General features: G+C 39.2%; 1 protein-coding gene across 2 annotated transcripts in view; it reads left to right on the top strand.

Annotated features, from left to right (window-relative positions):
• The window catches only part of LOC126284528 (DNA-directed RNA polymerase III subunit RPC2), a 168,166-nt gene that overhangs the window by 39,601 nt on the left and 103,115 nt on the right, over window positions 1-25,450 (top strand). For both annotated transcript variants that reach the window (XM_049983522.1, XM_049983523.1), the window contains 2 exons: window positions 2,772-2,895; window positions 20,628-20,795. In XM_049983522.1, the coding sequence (XP_049839479.1) occupies window positions 2,772-2,895; window positions 20,628-20,795 (292 nt within the window). The remainder of the gene's footprint in view (window positions 1-2,771; window positions 2,896-20,627; window positions 20,796-25,450) is intronic.

The following is a 25,450-nucleotide window of genomic DNA, read 5'->3' as shown; positions in this document are numbered from 1 at the left end:
GGGGATTCCTCCTCTGCAAATATGATGAAACCAACTCCTAGTTTCTTACGCAATCACCATTTCACAATTCCCTGACCATTCTGTGTACCCCATCCTCTTTGCAAACAATGTCTCCCTCCTGATTCCTGTCCATGGATGAGAACGCCGCTTGCAATATGCCTCACTTCCCTCTGTCAGGATCTCCATCTCAAGTTACTGAAAAGTGCCCCATGTAGTTCCTCCTGCACCCCACCTTGGAAGGTGCCATTGGGTAAATGAAGCACTAACTGAAGTGCAAAGTATAGTGAAGACACCAGTTGTAATCTGAAAAAAAAAAAAGCCATGGTTACTACCTTTAACTCATCCCAAATGTACTCTGTTATGTCATCCTCTCAAGCTGTGTTACTTAGGGGAGTGGGAAGGGCAGAGGAAGCTTGAAAGAGTAATTATTTGCCACCTAACATGGTTTGGTCATACCAATATTTGAGAAAGATAGTAGGAGTAATCCAATAATTACAGGTCCAGATCATTAATGTTTATATGCAGCAGGCTTTTGGAATGTATATTGTTTGAAGATTATGAATTACCTCGAAGAGAGCAGCCTATTGACACACAGTCAACATGGATTTAGAAAACATCATTCTTGTGAAATGCAACTAGCTCTTTACTCACATTAAGTGTTGAGTGTTATTGAGAAGGGAATTTGGATTGATTCCATATTTATAGATTTACAGAAGGCTTTCGTCACTGTACCACACAAGTGGCTTGCAGTGGAATTGCGTGTTTATGGAATATTGTCTCAGTTATATGACTGGATTCGTGATGAAGACTGAAACAAATTGCAAAATGATTTAGAACAGATACTTGTATGGTTAAAGGAAATTGGCCCTAAATAATGAAAAGTGTAAGGTCATCCTCCTGAGTGCTAGAAGGAATCCATTGAGCTTCGGTTACATGATAAATAAGTAAAATCTAAAGCTCATAAATTCAACAAAACACCTAGGTATTATAATTACAGACAACTTTAATTGGAAATAACACACAGAAAATGTTGTGAGGAAAGCAAACCAAAGACAGCATTATATTAAGAGAAAACTTAGAAAATGTAACCGTAAGATATAGGTGTTCATTTTTTCTAGGTTCAGTGAACCCTCCACCCGGCGCTTGAGTGTGGTTTGCAAAGCAGTTGCTACTCTATTATGAATACGCATAACTTGAACACGCTGGAGATAGCCATACAATAGGCATATTTGCTGAAGCTACATCTGATAGGTGTGTTTTCTGATCTGATCTGCAGCAATATGTGTCTCCTTTGAATCATTGTCAGCACAATATAAATGAAGCTTTGTGAGGCGACTGTCCATCCTAAGGTGATCCTTTCTTGCAGATACACTTACTGATTACTTTATGTAAAAAATAGTCCTCAAAGGGAGTATTTTAAGCCTGATATTCATCTGACATCAATGAATCCCTTAATAAAATGGGAAAAATATAACCTTTGTAAAATTACAAGTAATGAACATCAAAGGTATGAAGCAGAGCTTGCATAAACTCTTCTCGAAGTCCAGTTTAATATCAATTCTGACACTGCGCATAAAATGTCATAAATATGGTAATGTATTTAATAGTATTTAGAGTGCACATCTATAATAGTACATCTTAAAGCTTGCATCCTAGGCATGTTCTGTGTAGATTATGCAGAGCTAAAAAGATTCAGCACTTCCATTCTCATAGTGTTTTGCGAGCAGTTTGGCAAATGTAATCACCAAATACAGATTTACAGATTAACTGTTGCATTGTCCAACACTTGTAGAGATAATGGAAACAACAAGATGTTCTGTCCTTTTACTGTATGCCTGAAATAGATGAAATGTCCTAGCAAATAAAGAAAGTATTCGTGATGGACATCTTGTCATAAATTCATGTTCCTCTACATGCTGTTGCCTTTTTTTAGAGTAAAAAAATTATATTGATGAGGGAATAATGGACAGGAAGCAAGGTTATTAAAGCCTTTGACACAACTGAGGAAAACCTCCTTTTTCACTAGTTTAGGGGAAAGAAAATGGCATTAATCAAACTTTACATATATTGGAAGAGTAGTGTGTGTTTTGGTGTAGTGTGTTGCTATCAGTATCAACATTTTAACAGGTTACGTTTTACACTATGACATAAGCTCAGTTTGTAATATTTGCTAGTGACCTCAGTTCTATTTCAAGTTATGAAGTAATCAGTGTGGAAATTATTGAGAAGTAGAGTTTATTGCATATCCCCTAGGCTCCCTGTGGTCAGCTAGGTGCTCTATTTAATTATTTCTTAATTATTTTAGCAGATTTTTACACAGTAATATGACCCAATAATATGACTTCTACATGTTATCTTTTGTCAAATGTGAATCAGTGCCAAAATTAAAACTCTTTGTTTATTTTAAACTGTGGGTCTCTAATACTCTTCAACCACAATTACTGCTAAGCCACTTCAGTGCATTCCTTCACATCATCAATCCTGTTGCACAGTCTACAGTTCATTGCTGTCTATCCTATGTATTTTCCTGATGATAATCCTCATTTGTTTTCTCCATATATTTTCTTTTCTGTGTTGGAACATTAGATCATTGTTGTTGATAGTGCAGGTATTTAAGCTAGTGCTAGAGCAGTTGTATAGCACTTATTCCTTTGTCTTTGTATCTTAAGTCTATTTTCTTTACAAACATTGTTAAATATGATGACAAATATTTTCCTTAAATTTTTAATAATGTTGTGCAAAATAATTAAAATAATAGTAATCCATTTCAGGATGCCAATTATGCTTCGCAGCTCTAACTGTGTTCTTACTGGGAAAAGTCAGGCAGAACTGGCCAAGATGAATGAGTGTCCACTTGACCCAGGTGGCTATTTCATTGTCAGAGGACAAGAGAAAGTGAGTGATTATCTACAAAGGAAAGATTACACATAAGTCTTAAGTCAGCAAATGTAAAAATACCAGTATTCTGCTTTGCTTGCTTCTAAAGATGGTGTGCCGTCTTTTTGCACTTACAGTCTTGTTCTCGTTTGGAAGGTATGGACTCTCTCTCTCTCTCTCTCTCTCTCTCTCTCTCTCTCTCTCTCTCTGTGTGTGTGTGTGTGTGTGTGTGTGTGTGTGTGTGTGTGTGTGTCATTATCCTCTTCATTTTTTCTCATTATTTCCTTATTTCAAATTCATATTGCAGCCTTCCCTATGGTGCCGTGCTTACTACCTTCAGACATTTAATAAAAACAGACTTCTGATATGTCACTGAAAAAAATAATGAGCAAGTGTACTGATGTCAAAAATATAAGTGTTCAGAGAGGAAAGTGTGATTTTAAGTTCAACCAGTGCTGGTATTTACACTCTCACTGTTCCTCTCCATAGTCATTCATTGTACTTAACACTAAGAGTAGAATTCTTAATTTATCTTAAACATTTTGTATTAACAAATATCTCAGACCTTACACTGTCAAAACCATACCTAGGTCATGTAAAAACCATTCTGCTTATGAATATGCCCAAGAATCTCTAAATCCTGTAATCTTTTTAAACTTTGCAAATGATTTGTTTTGTAAATTGAGCACATCAAAAAGACTTTGAGGTTTCTATTTAGTGTATGTTTTAAGCATAGTTTTGAGAACAATTCAACATAGAATGAAAGAACAAAGGTTCCCGTTTAGTTGCATGCATGCTTATAAACTAGTTCCTCAAATTTATGCTTGAAGTTTTTGTAGCAAACGTGACTTCTGAAGAGAAAGCAGTCTTTGTTTTGCAGTTTGCAGACAGTGAAATCGCAGAATGTCTTTAACCCTCAAGTAGGCATGCCAGTTTTCATAACACAAGTAGGTTCATGGTGTACTTTATGCACATGTTACGAATAGCTGTCTTTATGTGACCAAGGTAAACATGTATGAGCAAAGTCACAGTTTAATCATAGCTTAATTAAACAATGACAAAATAAATGTATAGTATGTGAGCTAAATCACTGTTTAAATAAAGAATAATAAAATAAACTTCCATTGTATCACTCTGTTGCTGTATACAAGTGTTACCTCACAGTAATGAACCACTCGGAACATTAAAGAGTGCAGTTGCTTCAGATCCCAGCCAAATGTTTACGTGATTACTAATTATCCTGTAGACAACTGAGACCGTGCTGCTATCTCGTAATCCTTGGCATTTTCTTGCACGGTTTGTATATGTTTTTCCATCTAGTTCACTGACTGTTGTATATTACTGTTGCTCGTTTTGATGCATGAAACCCCAATTTACCACTGTGTTAGCTAAAGCAATAAAGAAGGAATAGGTATGGGCTCACAATTGTAAAACAACATTGGAATGGTACAAGACAATGTTATATGTGGTTGGCGCACTAAATGCATAGCGTGCCTGCTTGAGGGTTAAAAGAGAGGACTCTGAACTGAATGTTTGACTTGCAACTGTCTTTTCTGGAGACTCAGTAAATTAGTTCGTAGGATGAGCAGCTCCAATTATGGTTATGTAGAGAATTTTATGAAAATGCTTGCAAGTGTGTCATCATTTACAGCTTTTACAAACTCTGTTACTAATAAACTACAGTTTGTGTCAATTTTGTAGACAAAATTTTAGTGCTTGAAGAAGACTTTTGTATATGTTATCTTTAGTGACAAATCAACATTTATCTCAGCTGAAGGGTGGGCATGCCAAATGTATGGTTCGTCAGAAACTTGCTGAGAGATATTCCAAAGGGAACGAGACACCTCAACATTGAATATGGTTGTTGTGTTTTTCTTTTGTACTGAGGCAAGTGTGACAGCAGTTGATATTCTTGATATCATACAATGTTAGTTCTTTCCTCAATTGTGAAATTTTTGAGAACAGAAATAGATGGTTTGAAAGTAGAAATAGTGGGTGTTAGTGAACTGTTTTACCAGGAAGAAATGGACGAGTACTGGCTTATCAACACAAAATCAAATATGGCTAATACAGGAGTATAGAAAACAGGACTGCAGGTGAACTACATGAACAACATAGTAAATGTATTATCATAGCCAAGATAAACACGAAATCATGGTCCAGCACAGTAGTACAAGTACATATGTCTGCCAGGTCACCGCCAAGATAGGAGACTGAAAAAATTATGATGAGACAAATAAACTATTCAGTACATTAAGGGAAACTTAATTGTAAATGGAAATCAGTAGGTGGTGCAGGAAGAGAACAAAAATAGTAGGAGAATCGGCAATAGAAAAACAATGAAAGAGGAAATTTCCCGGTAGAATCTGGCACATAACACAGACATTGCAGACAACTGGGACTTGGAGACACTAGATGGATTCTGATGGATTACGAAATGGTAAGACAGGAATTTAGAAACCAAGTTTTAACCCACAAAACATTGCAAGTAGCACATATGGAGCCCACTCATAATTTATTGGTTATGAACTGCAGAGTACAGTTATATACTTAAAGTCAAAAGCATAGTGAGTTAAGGAGATGGTTCCTAGAAAAGTAGAAACAACCAGAGAGTGTTGATAATTTCAAACTGTGCATTAGGTGAAACTAACTGAAATGGGATAGAAGAAGAATGAACAGCTGTGAAAGACATAATAAAGCCAGGAGAAGCAAACCTAGTCAAAAAGGCAACACCCAGCCGAAATTATTGGATAATGCAGGAGATATTCAGTTTGATTAATGAAAAAAATAAAAATAAACAGGCAAAGTGACAAACTAGGACTGGGAGAGAAGAAATGCAAATCTATAGACTATTACCGAAAAAGACATTCCCTCAGAATTAATAAAATCCTTGGGAGGGTCAACCATAACTACAGTTTTCCTTCTGGTATGCAGGATCCTACAGATTTTAGGAACAACTTAATAACTACAGTAGGAAAAAAGGCAAGTGCTGATGGATGTGTATATTATCAAACCACAAGTTTGATAAGTCACGACTGTAAAATACAACTGGAGGACAGAAGACCCGAAGAAGAAAGGTCACTTTGAGTTTCAGGGAAATGTGGGAACACGCAAAGCAACACTGATGCTATGCATTCTCTTAGACACCAGGTTTATGAAAAACAAAGCCACATTTATGGAATTTGTAATTTAGAGAGAGCTTTCAGAATCCTGAAGTTACTGGGGATAAAATACAGGGAGTGGAAGGTTATCTACAGATTTTACAGATACCATACAGTGTTTATAAGTAAAAGTGCATGAAAGGGAGGCAGTAATTGAGAAGAGATGGAATTAAAGTCCAGTGGGCAGGGGGGGGGGGGGGGGGGAGAGAAGACTGTAAGATTTGCCATTTGACATTGGAATTCTATAAGAGACAGCAAGATAGTTGGAATATCAGTTGAATGGGGTAGACAGTATCTTGGAAAGATGTTATAAGATAAAATTCAGCAAGATTTATGGAATAATATAGTGAAATCAAGTGGTGATGAGAGATACTGATGCTGAAAGTAGTACACAAATTTTACAATTTTGGTACCAAAATAACTGATAATGATGGTAGTTAAGATGACATCAAATGCTGACTTGCAATAAGAAGAAAAACTTTTCTGCAAAAGAGAGATAAAGAATATTTCAAAAGATGTAAAGTGCTAAGTGACTATCCCAGAACTTTGCATCAATTGCAGGTTGCCTCCCTAATGACTTCCAAGGCCAACAAATATGAGGTTCATTCAAATGAAACCTGGCCAATGCATGTACCTTTGCCTTAAACATAGGGTGGCACCACATAACTGTGGGTATGGTGACGACATCTTTTGGTAGGGAGAGTGACGCATGCATAGGTGGTCACACAAGTTATCATCCACTACTGAACGTGCAGGCGATTAAGCAGGAACAGCGAGGAGTAATTTGAGTTTTGGCGGCGGAGGGAGTTGGAGGCCGTGAAATTGTATCGTCGGATGAAGGCTCTGTATGGTGAGTACAGTCAGAGTTGTTCAAGTGTTGTGGAATGACGCAAACGGTTCCTTTAGGGTCACGAGTCACTGGAAGGCGATGCTCATCCTGGGCAGGCTCAGCATGTCATCACACCGGAAATGGTTGTGGAAGTGAATGCTTCAGTCTTGAACAACTGCAGAATCACTGTGGATGAGATCCATCAGTTAGTGGGTATTAGCGTGGACACTGCTCACACCATAATGCATCAACAGTTGAACTTTCGAAAAATGTGTGCGGAATGGGTTCCCCATCAACTGATCACTGAACAGTGCAATACTTGAATGGCACTGTCTTTGAGTCATCTGCAATGTTATTATGAGGAGGAATATGGCTTTCTTACGCATTGTCACAGGTGATGAAAGATGGTGGAACAGTGTTGAACTGGAAAGGAAGTGTCGGAGCAAGCAGTGGGACAGAACCTTAGACGAGCCATCAAGTTGAAATGCTGAGGCATGTTGTCCAGTGGCATTATCCTCCTGCATGATAATGCTCACCGACACACGGCCAATGCGGTGAAGACGACATTGCAGCAATTTCGGTGGGGAAACAATGGAACATCCACCATACAGTCCCAATGTTTCACCGCGTGACTTTCATGTGTTTCGACCTCTAAAACAAGCTATTTGAGGACATCGATTTGCAATGGATGACAAAGTGTGTGACTGGGTCTAGGCCTGGATCCGACAGTAGCCTAATAGCTTCTTCAAGGATGGGACCAACCCGCTAGTGTTGCAATGGGATAAATGTGCCAACAGTTTTGGTGACTATTTTTTAGTATGTTTACTGCATATAACAGGGAGTGGAAGGTTATCTACAGATTTTCCAGATACCATACAGTGTGTGTTAATAAAATCATTACCAAACTTCCTGGCAGATTAAAACTGTGTGCCCGACCGAGACTCGAACTCGGGACCTTTGCCTTTCGCGGGCAAGTGCTCTACCAACTGAGCTACCGAAGCACGACTCACGTCCGGTACTCACAGCTTTACTTCTGCCAGTATCTGTCTCCTACCTTCCAAACTTTACAGAAGCTCTTCTTGCGAACTTTGCAGCCCCCAGGCTGTGGCTAAGCCATGTCTCCGCAGTATCCTTTCTTTCAGGAGTGCTAGTTCTGCAAGGTTCGCAGAAGAGCTTCTGTAAAGTTTGGAAGGTAGGAGACGGATACTGGCAGAAGTAAAGCTGTGAGTACCGGACGTGAGTCGTGCTTCGGTAGCTCAGTTGGTAGAGCACTTGCCCGCGAAAGGCAAAGGTCCCGAGTTCGAGTCTCGGTCGGGCACACAGTTTTAATCTGCCAGGAAGTCTCATATCAGTGCACACTCCTCTGCAGAGTGAAAATCTCATTCTGAAAATCATTACCGTTACTTCACACTATTAACCGGGTTTGAATGCCCGTTATATTTGATTTTAAATATTTCACAAATTAATTATTGAATTTACAAATTTAAAATGCTGTCATAATCTGCTCATAAAGAGGTGTAATCTTATGTTAAAAGTTTAACACAATATGACAAGTCTTGAGGCAGTTTGGTCACTCTCATTCAGGAGGGTGATGGTTCAAACTTGCATCCGGCCATCCAGATTTAGGTTTTCTGTGGTTTCCCTAAATTGCTTCAGGCAAATGCTGGGATGGTTCTTTCAAAAGGACATGGGCAGTTTCCTTCCTCAACTTTGAAACAATCTGAGCTTGTGCTTCATCTCTAATATACCTTGATGTTGACAGGACATTAAACTCATTCTTCCTTCCTTCAAGGCACATTCATACTTGGGCTTTATTAATCCACTATTTGAGAATTAGAGCACTTAGTGTCTTCCAACAAACTTCAAACATAATGTCAAATGTTTATGAAATTTTTTCTTGCAGATTCTACCCACAAAGTGATGACAGAAAAAAAAGTTATTCACTTACCGCATTTGTACTGTTCATACGGTATAACTAACATTACTACCAACTCTAATCGCAGTGCAGTTTACAGACGATATCCACATATACCATCAAATGTGCCTGCAAACTCATACTGTTGTATGAACCAAAGTTTCAGAGATATGATATCATACACTTTGAGGTGCATGAAACACAAATTACCCACACTATTTTCATTCAACCCCCCATGAACCATGACTTGCCGTTGGTGGGGAGGCTTGTGTGCCTCAGCGATACAGATGGCCGTACCATAGGTGCAACCACAACAGAGGGGTGGGTAGCTGTTGAGAGGCCAGACAAATGTGTGGTTCCTGAAGAGGGGCAGCAGCCTTTTCAGTAGTTGCAGGGGCAACAGTCTGGATGATTGACTGATCTGTAACACTAACTGAAACGGCCTTGCTATGCTGGTACTGCGAACGACCGAAAGCAAGGGGAAACTACAGCCATAATTTTTCCTGAGGGCATGCAGCTTTACTGTATGGTTAAATGATGATGGCGTCCTTTTGGGTAAAATATTCCGAATGTAAAATAGTCCCCCATTCGGATCTCCGGGTGGGGACTACTCAAGAGGATGATGTTATCAAGAGAAGACAATTGGTGTTCTATGGATTGGAATGTGGAATGTCATATCCCTTAATCAGGCAGGTAGGTTAGAAAATTTAAAAAGGGAAATGGATAGGTTAAAGTAAGATAGAGTGGGAATTATTGAAGTTCGGTGGCAGGAGGAACAAGACTTCTGGTCAGGTAATAATAATGAGCGGTTGGCATTGGTGGCTGGGAGACCCCTCGCGGGGCAGTTTGGCTGCCGCTCCACAAGTTCTTTAACGCCACTACGGCAACTTGCGAGTGAATGAGGATGAAATGATGTTGAAAGCCACACAAAACCCAGTCATCTCGAGGCAAAGAAAATCCCTGACCCCGCCGGTAACCGAACCCGGGACCCCATGCGCTGGAAGCGAGAACGCTACCACAAGACCACGAGCTGCAAACTCTGGTCAGGTGAATACAAAGTTATAAATACAAAATCAAATAGGAGTAATGCAGGAGTAGGTTTAATAATGAATAGAAAAATAGGAATGCGGGTAAGGTATTACAAACAGCATAACGAACGCATTATTGTGGGCAATATAGATATGAAGCCCACGACTACAACAGTAATACAAGTTTATATGCCAACTAGCTCTGCATGTGATGAAGAGATTGATGAAATGTATGATGAGATAAAAGAAATTATTCAGATAGTGAAGGGAGAATTTAACTGATGAAAGGAGAAAATACAAAAATGCAGTAAATGAAGCAGGCAAAAAGGAATACAAACATCTCAAAAATGAGATCGACAGGAAGTGCAAAATGGCTAAGCAGGGATGGCTAGAGGACAAATGTAAGGATGTAGAGGCACATATCACTATGGGTAAGATACATACTGCCTACGGGAAAATTAAAGAGACCTTTGGAGAAAATAGAACCACTTGTATGAATATCAAGAGCTCAGATGGTAACCCAGTTCTAAGCAAAGAAGGGAAAGCAGAAAGGTGGAAGGGTAGTGTTCTTGAGGACAATATTATAGAAATGGAAGGGAATGTAGATGAAGATGAAATAGCAGATATGATACTGCGTGATGAGTGACAGAACACTGAAAGACCTAAGTCGAAACAAGGCCATGGGAGTAGACAAATTTCCATTAGAACTACTGATAGCCTTGGGTGAGCCAGCCCTGACAAAACTCTACCATCTGGTGAACAAGATGTATGAGACAGGCAAAATAACCTGAGACTTCAAGAAGAATATAATAATTGCAATCCGAAAGAAAGCAGGTGTTGACAGATGTGAAAATTAACGAACTATCAGTTTAATAAACCATTGCTACTAACACGAATTCTTTACAGATGAACGGAAAAACTGTTAGAAGCCGACCTCGGGGAAGATCAGTTTGGATTCCGTAGAAATGTTGGAACACGTGAGGAAATAATGAACCTATGACTTATCTTAGAAAATAGATTAAGGAAAGGCAAACCTACGTTTCTAGCATTTGTAGACTTAGAGAAAGCTTTTGACAATTTTGACTGGAGTAATCTCTTTCAGATTCTGAAGCACACGGGGGTAAAATACAGGGAGCGAATGGCTATTTACAATTTGTACAGAAACCAGATGGCAGTTAAGAGAATCGAGGGGCATGAAAAGGAAGCAGTTGTTGGGAAGAGAGTGAGACAGGGTTGTAGCCTTTCTCCGATGTTATTCAATCTGTATATTGAGCAAGCAGTAAAGGAAACAAAAGAAAAATTTGGAGTAGGAATTAAAATCCATGGAGAAGAAATAAAAGCTTTGAGGTTCGCCAATGACATTGTAATTCTGTCAGAGTCAGCAAAGGACTTGGAAGAGCAGATTAACGGAATGGACAGTGTCTTTAAAGGAGGATATAAGTTAAACGTCAACAAAAGTAAAACGAGGATAATGGAATCTAATCAAATTAAGTCGGGTGATGCTGAGGGAATTAGATTAGGATATGAGACACTTAAAGTAGTAAAGGAGTTTTGCTATTTGGGGAGCAAAATAACCGATGATGGTTGAAGTAGAGAGGATATAAAATGTAGGCTGGCAATGGCAAGGAAAGAAGAGAAATTTGTTAACATTGAGTATAGATTTAAGTGTCAGGAAGTCATTTCTGAAAGTATTTGCATGGAGTGTAGCCATGTATGGAAGTGAAACGTGCACAATAAATAGTTTAGATAAGAAGAGAATAGAAGCTTTTGAAATGTGGTGCTACATTAGAATGCTGAAGATTAGATGGGTAGATCACATAACTAATGAGGAGGTATTGAATAGAATTGGAGAGAAGAGAAATTTGGGTCACAACTTGACTGGAAGAAGGGATTGGTTGATAGGGCATATTCTGAGGCATCAAGGGATCACCAATTTAGCATTGGAGGGCAGTGTGGAGGGTAAAAATCGTAGAGAGAGACCCAGAGATGAATATACTAAACAGATTCAGAAGGATGTAGGTTGCAGTAGGTACTGGGAGATGAAGAAGCTTGCACAGGATAGAGTGGGATGTAAAGCTGCATCAACCCAGTCCCTGGACTGAAGTTCAGAACAACAACATTTTCATTCAGTGTTTCATAGCAATTAAATAGTGACTTCCAATAGATTTCAAGCATAATTTCAAACCTTTTCTAAAGTTTTTCTTGGTTATGTTCTGACTGTCAAATATTTAACACATTAACTCATTTGTAAGGTAGCCAGACATTTGAAACTGTTTTATAAATGAAAGTTTGATTCTTTGAAGAATGTGGCATTAACTGGGTGTGATATGATGAACTATATTAAACATGGAGGTTTGATTTTTGTTCATAAGCGGCATTCGAGTTGTGCACATCCTGTGATGATGACTCAGTGTGTACATGGCCTCAGGCCCAGGTTAGGCCATGATGGATGTGCCAGCTTCTGGCTAGCAGTCATGTTGTGCAAAGTTTTCTTGTAAGTTTAATTCAGTAAATCTTTGACAACTTTCATGTTATTTAATGTATAAAGCAGTTTGCATATCAAAATTCGAAAGAGCATATGTGACATCAGTTCCACTGCTAGCACACTCAATGGCTTCTATATATATTGTTTGTGTTTGTGAATCTACAGTGCAAGCCATAATATGAGGGTTGTCCAGAAAGTAATGCATCACATTTTTTTCTTCAGAAATTCTTTATTGAACATAATTTGAATTACACACATAAAAGAATGGTGTTTTATCTACACACCCCATTTTTTCACATAATCTCCATCCCTTTGTGTGGTCTTCCTCCTGTGTGGAACAATGGCGTATATTTCCTGTCAGTACCAATCCTTGTCCTGGTAGTGGAGCCAGTGCTTCATTCTGTGAATCACCACATCATAGCCCCCAAAATGTCTTCCACAAATGGCATCCATTAATGGTGAATGACAACATCAGTTCACTGCAACATGTCGTGTGTTACACCTGTGGAGGATCTTCTCTACCGCTGCAAATTATGGAGCTCCACTGAACTGCCATCTGGTGATCTCACCCTCTGTGCCCAGTGACTAACTGTACTTCTGTCAACAGCAGATGCTCCATAGACTTCGCACAAGTGTTTGTGAATATTCCCCACTGTTCTTTCGCTGCAGTGAGAAATTCAATGATGGCAAGTTGCTTGTAATGTACATCACCCACAGATGCCATTTTGAATATTGCAATAGAAAGAAGAATAAAAAAGAAAGTGGAGCCATATTAATAATTGTTGTGATATTTGATGGCACAGAGTATATGAAATGATTTTAAGCACTACAGTGAAGTTTGTAATTGTTTAACTTTGAATTTTTGGGCAAATTATTGCACATTAACTTGAGTGTAAGGTATCGGATTAGACTAGAGTTGTAACACATAGCTAATGAGGCAATCATAATTTCAATGTCATTAATGTATCAAAAGCTCTAAATTAGGCTAGTGGAACTACAAGCTTATTAAGTGACATATATACGGGGGTTTTCTGTGTAGGGGTGAACCAAAACCATAAAGGGACAGCCGCCATCTTGCAATAGGACTGTGTTCTGGGTGATTTGATTCAGGCAAGTTATGAACTGGAGTGACTGCCTGGTGGAAGGCCTCTGCCAATTAACTGGCTCCTCCACTTATAAACCCTGTCATAGTGATCCCACCCGACAAGTACAGCATAACCTCCTGTCCATGCTTAAAGCCTCAGGCATTTCCCAGAACCTCATCACTGAATCCATTTCCCTCCTCGCTCCCATGACATGCACATTCTATAAGCTCCCCAAAAACCACAAAACCAACAATCCTGGATGCCCCATTGTTGCTGGTCACTGTGCCCCCACTGAAAGAATTTTGGCCCCCATTGTCCAATACTCTCAACTAATTGCCTGAAATCCAACCTTCCACGTCAAAGATACCAACCACTTCCTTAACTGTCTCTCCACCATCCCCATCCCTTTACCTCCTGGATCCCTACTTGTCACTGTTGTTGCCACTTCCCCATAAATCAACACCTCTCGTGCCCATGGTCTTGTCACTATTGAACACCACCTTTCCTAATGTCCTATAGACTCCATACACCCTACCTCACTCCTCATACATCTTACTAACTTTATCATAACACACAACTACTTCTTCATTGAATAGAAAGTATACAAAGAAATCTGCTGCACAGCCGAGGGCACCCACATGGTACCCTCGTATGCCGTCCTTTTATGGGCTGTCTAGAGAAAACTTTCCTAGCCTCCCAAAATGCTAAACACAGTCTGGTTCAGAGTCATTGGTGATATCATCATGATGTGAACTTAAAACCAGGCACCCTACCCTCATTCATGCACAATTTCAACGCCTTCTCTCCCATCTGCTTCACTTGGTCCTCCTCAACCCAACATGCCACCTTCATGGACATTGATCACCTCCATCAACGCCTCTGTCCACATTAAACCCACCAACTTCTAATAGCACGTACATTTCTACAGCTGTCGCCCCTTCCACACAAAAAAATCTCTCCCACACAGCCTAGCCACACAGAGACAGCATATCTGCAGTGACAGGAACTTCCTTACGCAATATGCTGAAGGTCTCACCAAGATCTTCTCAGATAGGCACTGTCTCCCATACCTAGTCTGCAAATAGATCTCCTTTCCCATTTTCCCATTCATCCCCAATCTTGCCACCACCCTTGACAACCAGCTACAAAGGAGTGCTCCCTTCATCATACAGTACCACACCGGAGTGGAACAGTTGAACCACATCGTCCATCAGTGCTTTGAATGTCTGTCCTCATGCTCTGATGTGAAGGACATCCTACCTAAGATCCTTCCGTCCCCTCCACATCCTACCCAAAATCCTTCCCACCCCTCCTAAAATGGCATCCCATTGCCTTCCTACCTGCACAGCATCCTAGTTCATCCCTATGCCGTTCCTAATCTGAACCCCTTGCCACAGGGACCATATCCCTGCGGAAGAACCAGGTGTAAGACCTGCCTGATCAGCTCACGAGCACTTCTTATTCCAATCCTGTCTCAGGCTAATCTTACCTCATCAGAGGCTGGACCATCTGTGAAAACAACCATGTCATAACATACCACATCTGCTGCAATCATTGCACAGCTTTTTGTATTGGTATGACAACCATCCTGCTGTCCACCAGGATGAATGGCCACCACCAAACTGTGGTCATGATCATGGTAGACCACCCTGTGACATAACATGCAGCTGAACATAACATGCTTTATTTCAGCGGCTGCTTTACAACCCGGACCATTTGCATCCTCTCCTTCACGACCAGCTTTTCTAAACTGTGCAGATGGGAGCTATCCTTAAAACACATTTCCTGCTCCTGAAATTATCCCACCCTCAACTTACAGTAACTTACTGTCCTCACACCACACACCCAACACTTCCCATTCCTAATCTTGTAACTTCACCCCTATTCACATCCCCTCACCCTCATTGTGTGCCTTCCTGTGCCAACAGACCTGCCTGATTTTCCCACATCCCTGTTCCTCTCCTTTTCTGCTCCACTCAACTCCCTCCCCCTTTATCCCCAATCTCCCTGCCCCATAGCCTCCCGACTCTGTGTCTGGCTGTCTTGTCCTGCATTTCCTCACCTCAGTTTAGTCCTAAACAGTTGAGGTTTTTTAGTTATCATAATTTGCCCCTGTATACAGCTTAGTAGTTATTTATGCGACTGATTAGTAACATCAGGGGTATGTGCAGAATTCTGTTGATTGGACTCTGTCTTGAATGAGCTTATGAGAGCAACATGTTCACTTCTCACTACATTAGTGATAAACGACTTTAAGCTGCTGGTGCCATAGTTCAATGCTTTGCGCTATAGGAGGTGCTGTGCCATTCTTTCGAAGAAATCACTCTTCACAGTTTCAGTTGAATTGCCCGTGTTGAAACAGACCTTTTGTTCCTATGTTATCCACATCCCAACTCAATAGACATTGACTAATGAATGAATGAGCTAGTGAGTCAATTGTACTGGTTAGACTCTCACCAGCAATCGGACTGTGCAATGTGGACGATGGACCGGTAACTTGCAGATAAATATGTGTGTTCTTTTTAGCAAGTAATATGTTTTTAATCACACATAAATTACAGAAGTCCATCATTTTAAATTCAGAATTCATTTAGTTTCCTGAGTCTCATTTTAGATAAGTTGAATTGGCTGACGCACCTTAGAGATGCATTAACACTCAAAATTTTGGTGATGCACCCGTAACAAGACATAGGGATCAGACCAAACTTATTTGTTTCAGTTTTATGGAGTCTTTGTACAGTCATGGATTGATTACAGTTGCACAATGTTGGACCTGCTAGGATATCTTACCTGAAGATGCAATCCACCATGCTTAAATTGATTTTAAGACAGTATCCAATTCCCATCCTCTCTGTGGAGTTCATTGAACTCCCTCTTTACAGCAGGTAGAAAATACTGTGTGAAAGGCCTGTAAAATGTAAAATCGGTAAAATTGCTAGCTCATCTTACCATTGTTGCTGTACCTCACCCCCCTCCCTGCTCTCCTTCCACCTTTTTATGGGCAAAATATTTTGATAATCATCATATAAGGTGAATTTGGAATTTGTTAGAGTTTACTTCAAGAGTTGTCCTTTTGAGATGCCTTTAGGTATTTATGGTTGGAGCAAAAGGCTGTCTTGGATCCCTTTACAAATGTAAACTTATTTTAGCTCTAACATGTTTTAAAAATGAAAGCACCCCTAGTGTGCTTTTAAATTGTCAGTGTTCAATATTTGGATTAGCACTGCAATTTGGTAAAGTATACATAAAAGGATCCAAGCAGGGAAACACTTTTGACTGCTCCTTAGTTTTCCATGGACATACCCTCACTATTTACTGTCCTGAACCATTTCCAGTGAACATTAAGTGATGTAAATAATCCTTAAGGTACTAGAAGCAGATGAGACATTATAGTAGTAATAACTTTCTTGTCCAGATTCAGTCAGTGCTCTACAATCAATCCAATTGGTGTGACAAACATTACAAAAAAATATCCAAATGATCCATACCATTTTTCTCTTTTTACTAACACCAGATAAGGCTGCAGTATTCTGGATGCAAGAAAACTATCATGCTCATCACTGATATAACCACAGTCCATTGTGCTATATATCTCTGTAAGCTACAAGGTAACTGTTGAATCAAGAGGTCGTGCACTGATGAGTTACTGGGAGTGGAAAACATGTTGCTATCGGTGAAACCAATTGTCCATCTCTGCCATCCTTCCATTCAGTCAGAGAGAAATGAAGAAAATTGCTTACAAAACATTTGTCAAGCCCTTCATAGAACACTGCTCAAGTGTGCAGGCCTGTACCAAATAGGACTAACAGAGGATGTGGAACATAAACAGAGAAGGGCAGCAGAAATGGTAACAGATTTCCTTTACCCATGGAAGAGAGTCACAGACATGCTGAAGGATGAAGGAACTGAACTGGCAGACACTGGAAGACAGATGCAAATCATCCTTTGAAAGCGTACTCACAAAGTTTTAAGAACAAAGTTGGAGTATACAAAGTGCTTGATCCCTGCGTCCTCAGTCACTCCTGTTTCTGGCACAACAAACATAAAACAGATTTAGGTGATGAATCTAGTAATATAAATCAGTGGCACAGGGCTCACAAGGACAGGATTAAATTAATTGCAGCACACACAGATGTTTAAAGAACCATTATTCCTGCACTTCATGCAAGAATGGAACAGGAAGAAGCCCTAACAACTGGTGCAATGGGAAGTATCCTCTGTCATGCACTTCAGTTACTTATAGAGTATGGATGAAGATATACATGTAACAGTGGCACTGATATGTCTCCATGTAGCACTTCTTTTTCTCTTACTCATTGCTTTCTTAATTAATTGAAGAACTCATAATTATTTTGGTGGTACCTGTGACACATCTACCTACATCTACATCTACGTACATACATACATACATACATACATACATACATACTCCGCAAGCCACCGTATGGTGTGTGACAATTAGTTGTTTCCTTTCCTGTTCCATTTGCAGATAGAGCTAGGGAAAAATGACTGTCTACATGCCTTCATATGGGCCCTAAATTTCTCATATCTTATCTTTGTGGTCCCTATGTGAAATATATGTTGGCAGCAGTAGGATCGTTCTGCAGTCAGCTTCAAATGCCAGTTCTCTAAACTTCCTCCATAGTGTTCTTCGAAATAAATGTCTTCTTCCCTCCAGGGATTCCTACTTGAGCTCCGAAAGCATACCTGTAACACTTGTATGCTGATTGAACCTACTGGTAACAAATCTAGCAGCTCGCCTCTGAATTGCTTCGATGTCTTCTTTCAATCTAACCTGGTGCAGATCCCAAATACTTGAGCAGTACTCAAGACTAGGTCACATTGGTGTCCTATATGCAGTCATCTTTACAGATGAACCACACTTTCCTAAAATTCTCCCAATAAATGGAAGTCGACCATTCGACAATCCTCACATGCTAGTTCCATTTCATAATGCTTCGCAACGGTATGCCCAGATATTTAAACAAGGAGACTGTGTCAAGCATAACACTACTGATGCTGTATTTGCACATTAAGGGTTTGTTTTTCCTACATTAAGGGTTTGTTTTTATACATTAAGAGCAAGCTGCCATTCATCACACCAACTAGAAATTTTATCTAGGTCACCTTGTATCAACCTACAGACACTTATCTTCAACACCTTCCTGTACATTACAGCATCATCAGCGAACAATAGCTGCCACCCTGCTTGCCAGATGATTTATGTATATAGAAAATAGCAACAGTCCTATAAGATTTCCCTGGGGCTCTCCTGATGTTACCCGTCTCTAATGAACACTTGCCATCAAGGACAAAATACTGTATTCTATTACTTAAGGAGTCTTTGAGCCAGGCACATATCTGGGGGCCTTTTCCATATGCACGTACTTTCATTAACAGTCTGCTGTGGGGTATCATGTAGAATCTGTTTTGGAAATCTAGAAATATGGAATCTGCCTGTTGCCCTTCATCCACATTTGAATGGCATGTGTGTGAGATTCTATTGCCAGGCCAGCAGTCAATTTAAGTGGAGACTTGTGTTATGTTTTAACTGATGATAGGATGAGTCTGATATGCGATCGAAAATTTTGTGAATTCTTGGAACTTCAGCCTCAGCTTCTAGACTGTTGGTGTTAGTGTGTTGCAGAATGCCTGGCTGAGATATTTTTAGTTTAATGGCAGACAACCATACCCACCTTATACAGTATTTTATTCTCTTAACAACCTTTGTTTTTGACAGTGCAGGAAAAGACAGATTGCTTCTTATTGTAAAGAAGACACGTCAAATTGCAGACAGACACAATTAAGATATTCACATATAGCTTTCATCCACAGGCTTCATCAGTAAAGAAGGAGAGGAGTGGGGAAAGACAGGCAGATGAGTTGGCAGAGGGCTGCAAGTAAACAGGGTGAGAGATGGGAGTGGGGAGGAGATGACAGGACAGAGAGGGTGGAAACTGCTGGGTGGAGTTTCTGGGGAGTGTATGTTACTGTAGGTTGAGGCTGGGATGATTATGGGAGCAGAGAATGTGTTGTAAGGATAACTCCCATCTGCACAATTCAGAAAAGGTATCATTGTAGGGGAGGACCCCCTCTTCTTTTTTGCTCCTTTTTTCCCTCGCTTACAGCTCCACAACCTCCTGATACTGCACCTGTTGTCAGTCTAGTCGCTGCACACTCCCCCAGGCAGTAATAGTCTCTCTCCCCAACCATACACTACTATCCCTTCCCCTTCCCCTGCCCCCCTTCCCCTTCCTCATGCCCTCCAGATTGCTGCTTGCATCTCATGTGAGCATCAAACACTTTCCTGTAACCTTTGCATATGTTTTCTCCTGCCGCCATTTGATGGGTAGATTTCTTATGTATTCAGTATATTTTATGTGTCCTTCACCCCTCTTTATCACCCTCCCCCTCCTTCCCCTCCCCCTTCTTTTCCCTGCATCTCTTTTGCCAGAAGAAGGATCCACTCGCTCTGAAAACTTGCATAAGACAGCCCTTTGTGTGTGTGCGTATGCACTGCTGCCACTGCTTGGTCAGGAGATTTTTTTTAATCTATCCAATTACATTATATTAACAATCATATTTAGGTATAGACAAAAGAATTACTTCTGTTTACCTTTAATTTGGTTTTCTTGTACTTTTTATCACAAGTGTAGATGCTTTCTTGTGGAGGATTCATGATTTATACAGTTGAATCATTTGGGTCACATGCAGATACTTTCGATAATCTATTCATTTCTGATAGCTGGCTACTACTTGTGATACCACCTATCATTAGACTGAAAGATGTATTATTATTCTTTATTTTACAAAATGTTTGATTGATACAATTTGCATCTGCCTTTGTCCACCATTTTGGTGTGGTTAGATGGTCATTTCTGACACCAAAATTGATAAAGGAGTGACGCATTAGGGTTAGTTGTTTCCATACTTGTTCCAGTCCATGTCTCCTCTCTTTCTTGTAGCCAGTTAAAACAAACACACACACACACACACACACACACACACACACACACACACACACACACACCTACCTCAGAGTTCTGTGTCCCTCTCAGAGATCAGTGTAGCAAATTATGTTTTAAATGTTGTATTTGTTTCAAACAGTAAAATGTGTAGAACCTATGAATTTCAGAACTGTTATGATTGCATACTGTGTTTGCAATAAACATGATTAGAATGAGTTTTTTCATTAAAGCATATAGAATTTTAATGGTACTTAAGAATGCATGTGCTTATTGTTATAGGTGATCCTGATGCAAGAACAGTTGGCTCGCAACAGGATTATTGTAGAGGATGACGGCAAAGGTGGTGTTCAGTGTCAAGTTACAAGCAGCACTCATGAGAAAAAGTCTCGAACAAATGTTGTTGTCAAAAATGGAAAATATTACCTAAAACATAACACACTGCAAGATGTAAGCATAATTTTTTGATGACTTAAAAAGCGTACTTATAAAATAACCCATAATTTTGCTATTGAAATGGTTTTGATTTTTGTGAAGTTCTTATTAAGTTTAGACGTGCAATCGCATGGGTGTGTGACACACACACACACACACACACACACACACACACACACACACACACACATTTCACTTAAGAGTATATGGCAATGTGCTGTATATTTAGTTTCTGTGGGTGATTCATATTCCTCATCAAGCCTGAGTATTGATAGAATGAACACATCAGAGATAACCGGACTCAAGGTGACAGCCGCAGCTCGTACCCTCTTGGGGTGCAGCAGCCATCTCAGCAACCTTGTGAGGTGGCACCAACCTCTAACGAGTGTTTACTGATATACTGCAGCCTGGCAGTTGCGGCCAGCCTCTCGTTAGTCACTAGTCTTTTGTACATGCCAGTGAATAGCAGAGCATTTTGACCACAGTTTAAGATATAAAGTTATGATGTTGTTACAGTCTATCAACTGGAATGACAGCAGCAGCAAGAAAGCTAACTGTAAGATAGGTGTTTTTCTTTAATTATTTTTCTGTACAATTAAGTAAATAGTTATTATATTTTTGGATTGCAAGTATTAGTAAATTATGAAGAGAGAGTCTAACAACAGCTGAATCTCACTGATACAACTTATTCATGAAGAAATACTTTTGAATATATGTATAATTGCAGCTTATTCCTTTGAAAATGAGATGATACAAACATGCATTCGTGCAGAGAATCATATATTTCTGTTGTTGTCTGTTCTTACTATGATAGGCACTTTCCCTGACAAGTAACAATTTTGTGAGGAGTCTAATTTTTTGCACGTTCTTGCACTTCACTTGACCTTCTAACACATGAATAGTTTTTTTTAAATGTAATTACTTTTGTTTCAAAAGCAAATCTCTCAATGGTTCTTACCATTTGTTGTTTGTAGCAACAATTGTGGAACTGGTTTCTTCTGCGTTGGGAAACATTTTTATTGTTTCTGACTTTTTTCATCACATCTGTATGGTTCTGCTTTCAGTTGTGGTTGTGGTGGCTTATTTGATATGTTAAATAATGTACGCATTGCATTCCATAAAAGTTTCCTAGGTTCCACAGTCAGTGATTTGACTGGAAGTGTAGTGAACAAAACTTCATTTTGCTGTGTGGATATATATATATATATATATATATATATATATATATATATATATATATATATATATATATATATAAGATTCCAAGACTTACCAAGCGGGAAAGCGCCGGCAGACAGGCACATGAACAAAACACACACACAACAAAATTACGAGCTTTCGCAACTGGCAGTTGCTTCGTCAGGAAGGAAGGAAGGAGAGGGAAAAATGAAAGGGTGTGGGTTTTAAGGGAGAGGGTAAGGAGTCATTCCAATCCCGGGAGCGGAAAGACTTCCCTTAGGGGAAAAAAAAGGACAGGTGTACACTCGCGCACACACACACACATATCCATCCGCACATACACAGACACAAGCAGACATATTCCAATATTTTCCCTAAGAGAGGTCTTTCCGCTCCCGGGATTGGAGTGACTCCTTGCTCGTAATTTTGTTGTGTGTGTGTTTGTGTGTTTTGTTCATGTGCCTGTCTGCCGGCGCTTTCCCGCTTGGTAAGTCTTGGAATCTTTATTTTTAATATATTTTTCCCATGTGGAAGTTTCATTCTGTTTTATATATATATATATATATATATATATATATATATATATATATATATATATATATATATATATATAATAGAAAGAAGCCTCCACATGGGAAAAATACATTAAAAACAAAGACTCCAAGACCCACCAAGCGCGAAAGCGCCGGCAGACAGGCACCCGAACAAAACACACAAACACACACACAGAGTTACTAGTCCTCGCAACCGATGGTTGCTTCTTCAGGAAGGAGAGGGAAAGACGAAAGGATGTGGGCTTTAAGGGAGAGGGCAAGGAGTCACTCCAATCCCGGGAGCGGAAAGACCTCCCCATATATCCATCCGCACATACACAGACACAAGCAGACATATTTGAAAATATGTCTGCTTGTGTCTGTGTATGTGCGGATGGATATGTGTGTGTGTGTGCGAGTGTACACCTGTCCTTTTTTCCCCTAAGGGAAGTCTTTCCGCTCCCGGGATTGGAATGACTCCTTACCCTCTCCCTTAAAACCCACATCCTTTCATTTTTCCCTCTCCTTCCCTCTTTCCTGACGAAACAACTGCCAGTTGCGAAAGCTCGTAATTCTGTGAGTGTGCTTGTGTGTTTTGTTCATGTGCCTGTCTGCCGGCGCTTTCCCGCTTGGTAAGTCTTGGAATCTTTGTTTTTAATATATTTTTCCCATGTGGAAGTTTCTTTCTGTTTTATATATATATATATATATATATATATATATATATATATATATATATATATATGACCTCTTTTCGCAAAAGCTCAGGTCTGTTGCTATTTACTCTCCATTTTTTTGTACTGATAAATATCTGTAAGTTACAAGAGAATTATAAATAAATTGTCCTGCATAGCTTCCAGGGTACCTAAGAAACTAAAGAAACACAAATGTGATGCCGTTTTTTAGTTGCTGTTCATTTTTATGGCACTACATGCATTCCCTTCTGTAAAACACTATTTTACTAATCAGTGTAAATGATACTATTAACACTCATTTGATATTGTATTCAGTAGTGTATAGTTTTGTGACTATGCATTAGACTGTAATTTTGACCTTACCTGATTAACGTTCTGGATTTGGACTTTTCCCTGGATTGTGGTATATGTTTAGACAACTCGACTATACTCTGAACTAGTGCTGATCATTAATTCACCACATCTCCGCTGTCAGTTACCATTAGAACCAGCAGCTTTCTTGTGCCAGTCTCGTTCTTATCATTAGTACGAATAATCATAAACTGTGTTCCTACCTACGGAGAATAGTACAGAAAATTGACAATGAGAACTTCTTCGCTTTGCAACTTTTGCATTGTGGTATGTATCCTGAGTTCCTCAAGTTGTGGCAGCAGCAGTTACTGCAACAGTAGCAGCAGCAATACTTGGAGCAACAGCAACAGAAACAGCAACAGCGAGACTTGCAGCAAGAGATGCTAGTAGCAGCAGACACATGTTTGCAACTTTTGCAAAATCGACAACAGATGGCAGCTGCAGTGGGCTCCCCTCACTTTGTTTATATGAGGTAAATGAGAGATGGGGGGATTATTTATGTTGTTTTGTTCTTCACTGCAAGGCAAGTCAAATAACTGACCCTAGGAATCAATGTGCACTCTTACTGTCTTGTGTAGTAGTCATTCCATGTCAAATCAACACACCTATTTTACCTCACGCTCTTAGATTTTGCTGAAAGTTGGTATACTTATAGTGGGCACTGAGACAAAGAAAAATACCAAATTTCAATTTTTTGTGTCAAACCATTCCTGAAATATGGCTATGTAAACCTTTCAAAAACCAGCCAAAAATGGTGTGAACGGACTTTTTTTAAGATTGTCCTAGGAGCTGTCCTAATTGAGCTGAGGAACTGGGAAAAGTGTCATTTTGCAGCATTTTTCATGCTCTTTCCAGTGATAGACAAAAAACATAGCTTCTAATTAATAACCTTTTTCAAAATGATAATTAATATTTTGATTTAATTTTTTTTTTTACAAAAAGTGCATAATTGAAAATTTTCAAAATATTTCCATAACTGCTTCATACTTTTGTAAATCATATGACAAAATATAAATGTGAGATGATGATGGGTTCATTGTTAAAAAAAAAATTATTCCAGTCTCTTGTTTTTCACCAACGGCCCTAGTTTGACCAAATTGACCTTTAACAAACAGGAATGTCTTTAAAATATACTGAAAGGTAAGTAAAAAAAGTATTAGAAATATCAACACATCACCTTATTAAACCAAAACTAATCAGCATATTTTATAATTAAGTTGATTACTTATTTTAATTTCATACAACTTCACTAACGGTACATTAACCGATATAACAAAAACAAGAAATTGTGCATTTAACTACAAACTGAAATAAAGTATGAATAAGTACAAGTATTTACATAACAGTTCTGGTCCATGATGATTGAAATGGAACTATTAAACAATTAAATACATAATGCTTGTTTTTGAGTAATAGGTATCTGTACATAGCTAAATTTAACACAGTAGGTACTAACAATAATTTTGAAACAACTTTCTATAAAATATACATTAACAATAACCTGAGACAAAAATTAAGTTTTGAGTTGAAACCAGTTTCCCAATAAATTGTCTTGGAACTTCACCTATTACATTTTAATAAAGCTGACTAGGTTTGGATTACATCACTTTCATTAAGAACGTATGTCCTTCCTGTCGGAGTAAATGGATTCACTTTTGTGAGAACATCCCCACAACTAACACCCACAGGACATCGGAATGTGCAGAATAAGAGTGACTTAGCTGGTCCACCTGGATGAAGAAAAGTTATTTTCACTTCATCAAGTTCTTCGTATTTTTCTAAAATGTACCCAAGCCACCAGTTTCTGCCATATACAGTGGTGACATAGCCTGATACATCTTGTAACTTCAGTTTGTCTGGTGATGTAGTTACTTCCCCCTCCCAACTCTCCATATCACCTGAGAAGTATTTG

Source organism: Schistocerca gregaria, chromosome 8, assembly GCF_023897955.1.
Source record: "Schistocerca gregaria isolate iqSchGreg1 chromosome 8, iqSchGreg1.2, whole genome shotgun sequence".
Classification (NCBI taxonomy): Eukaryota; Metazoa; Arthropoda; class Insecta; order Orthoptera; family Acrididae; genus Schistocerca; species Schistocerca gregaria.
This window is presented reverse-complemented; position numbering and strand designations above follow the sequence as displayed.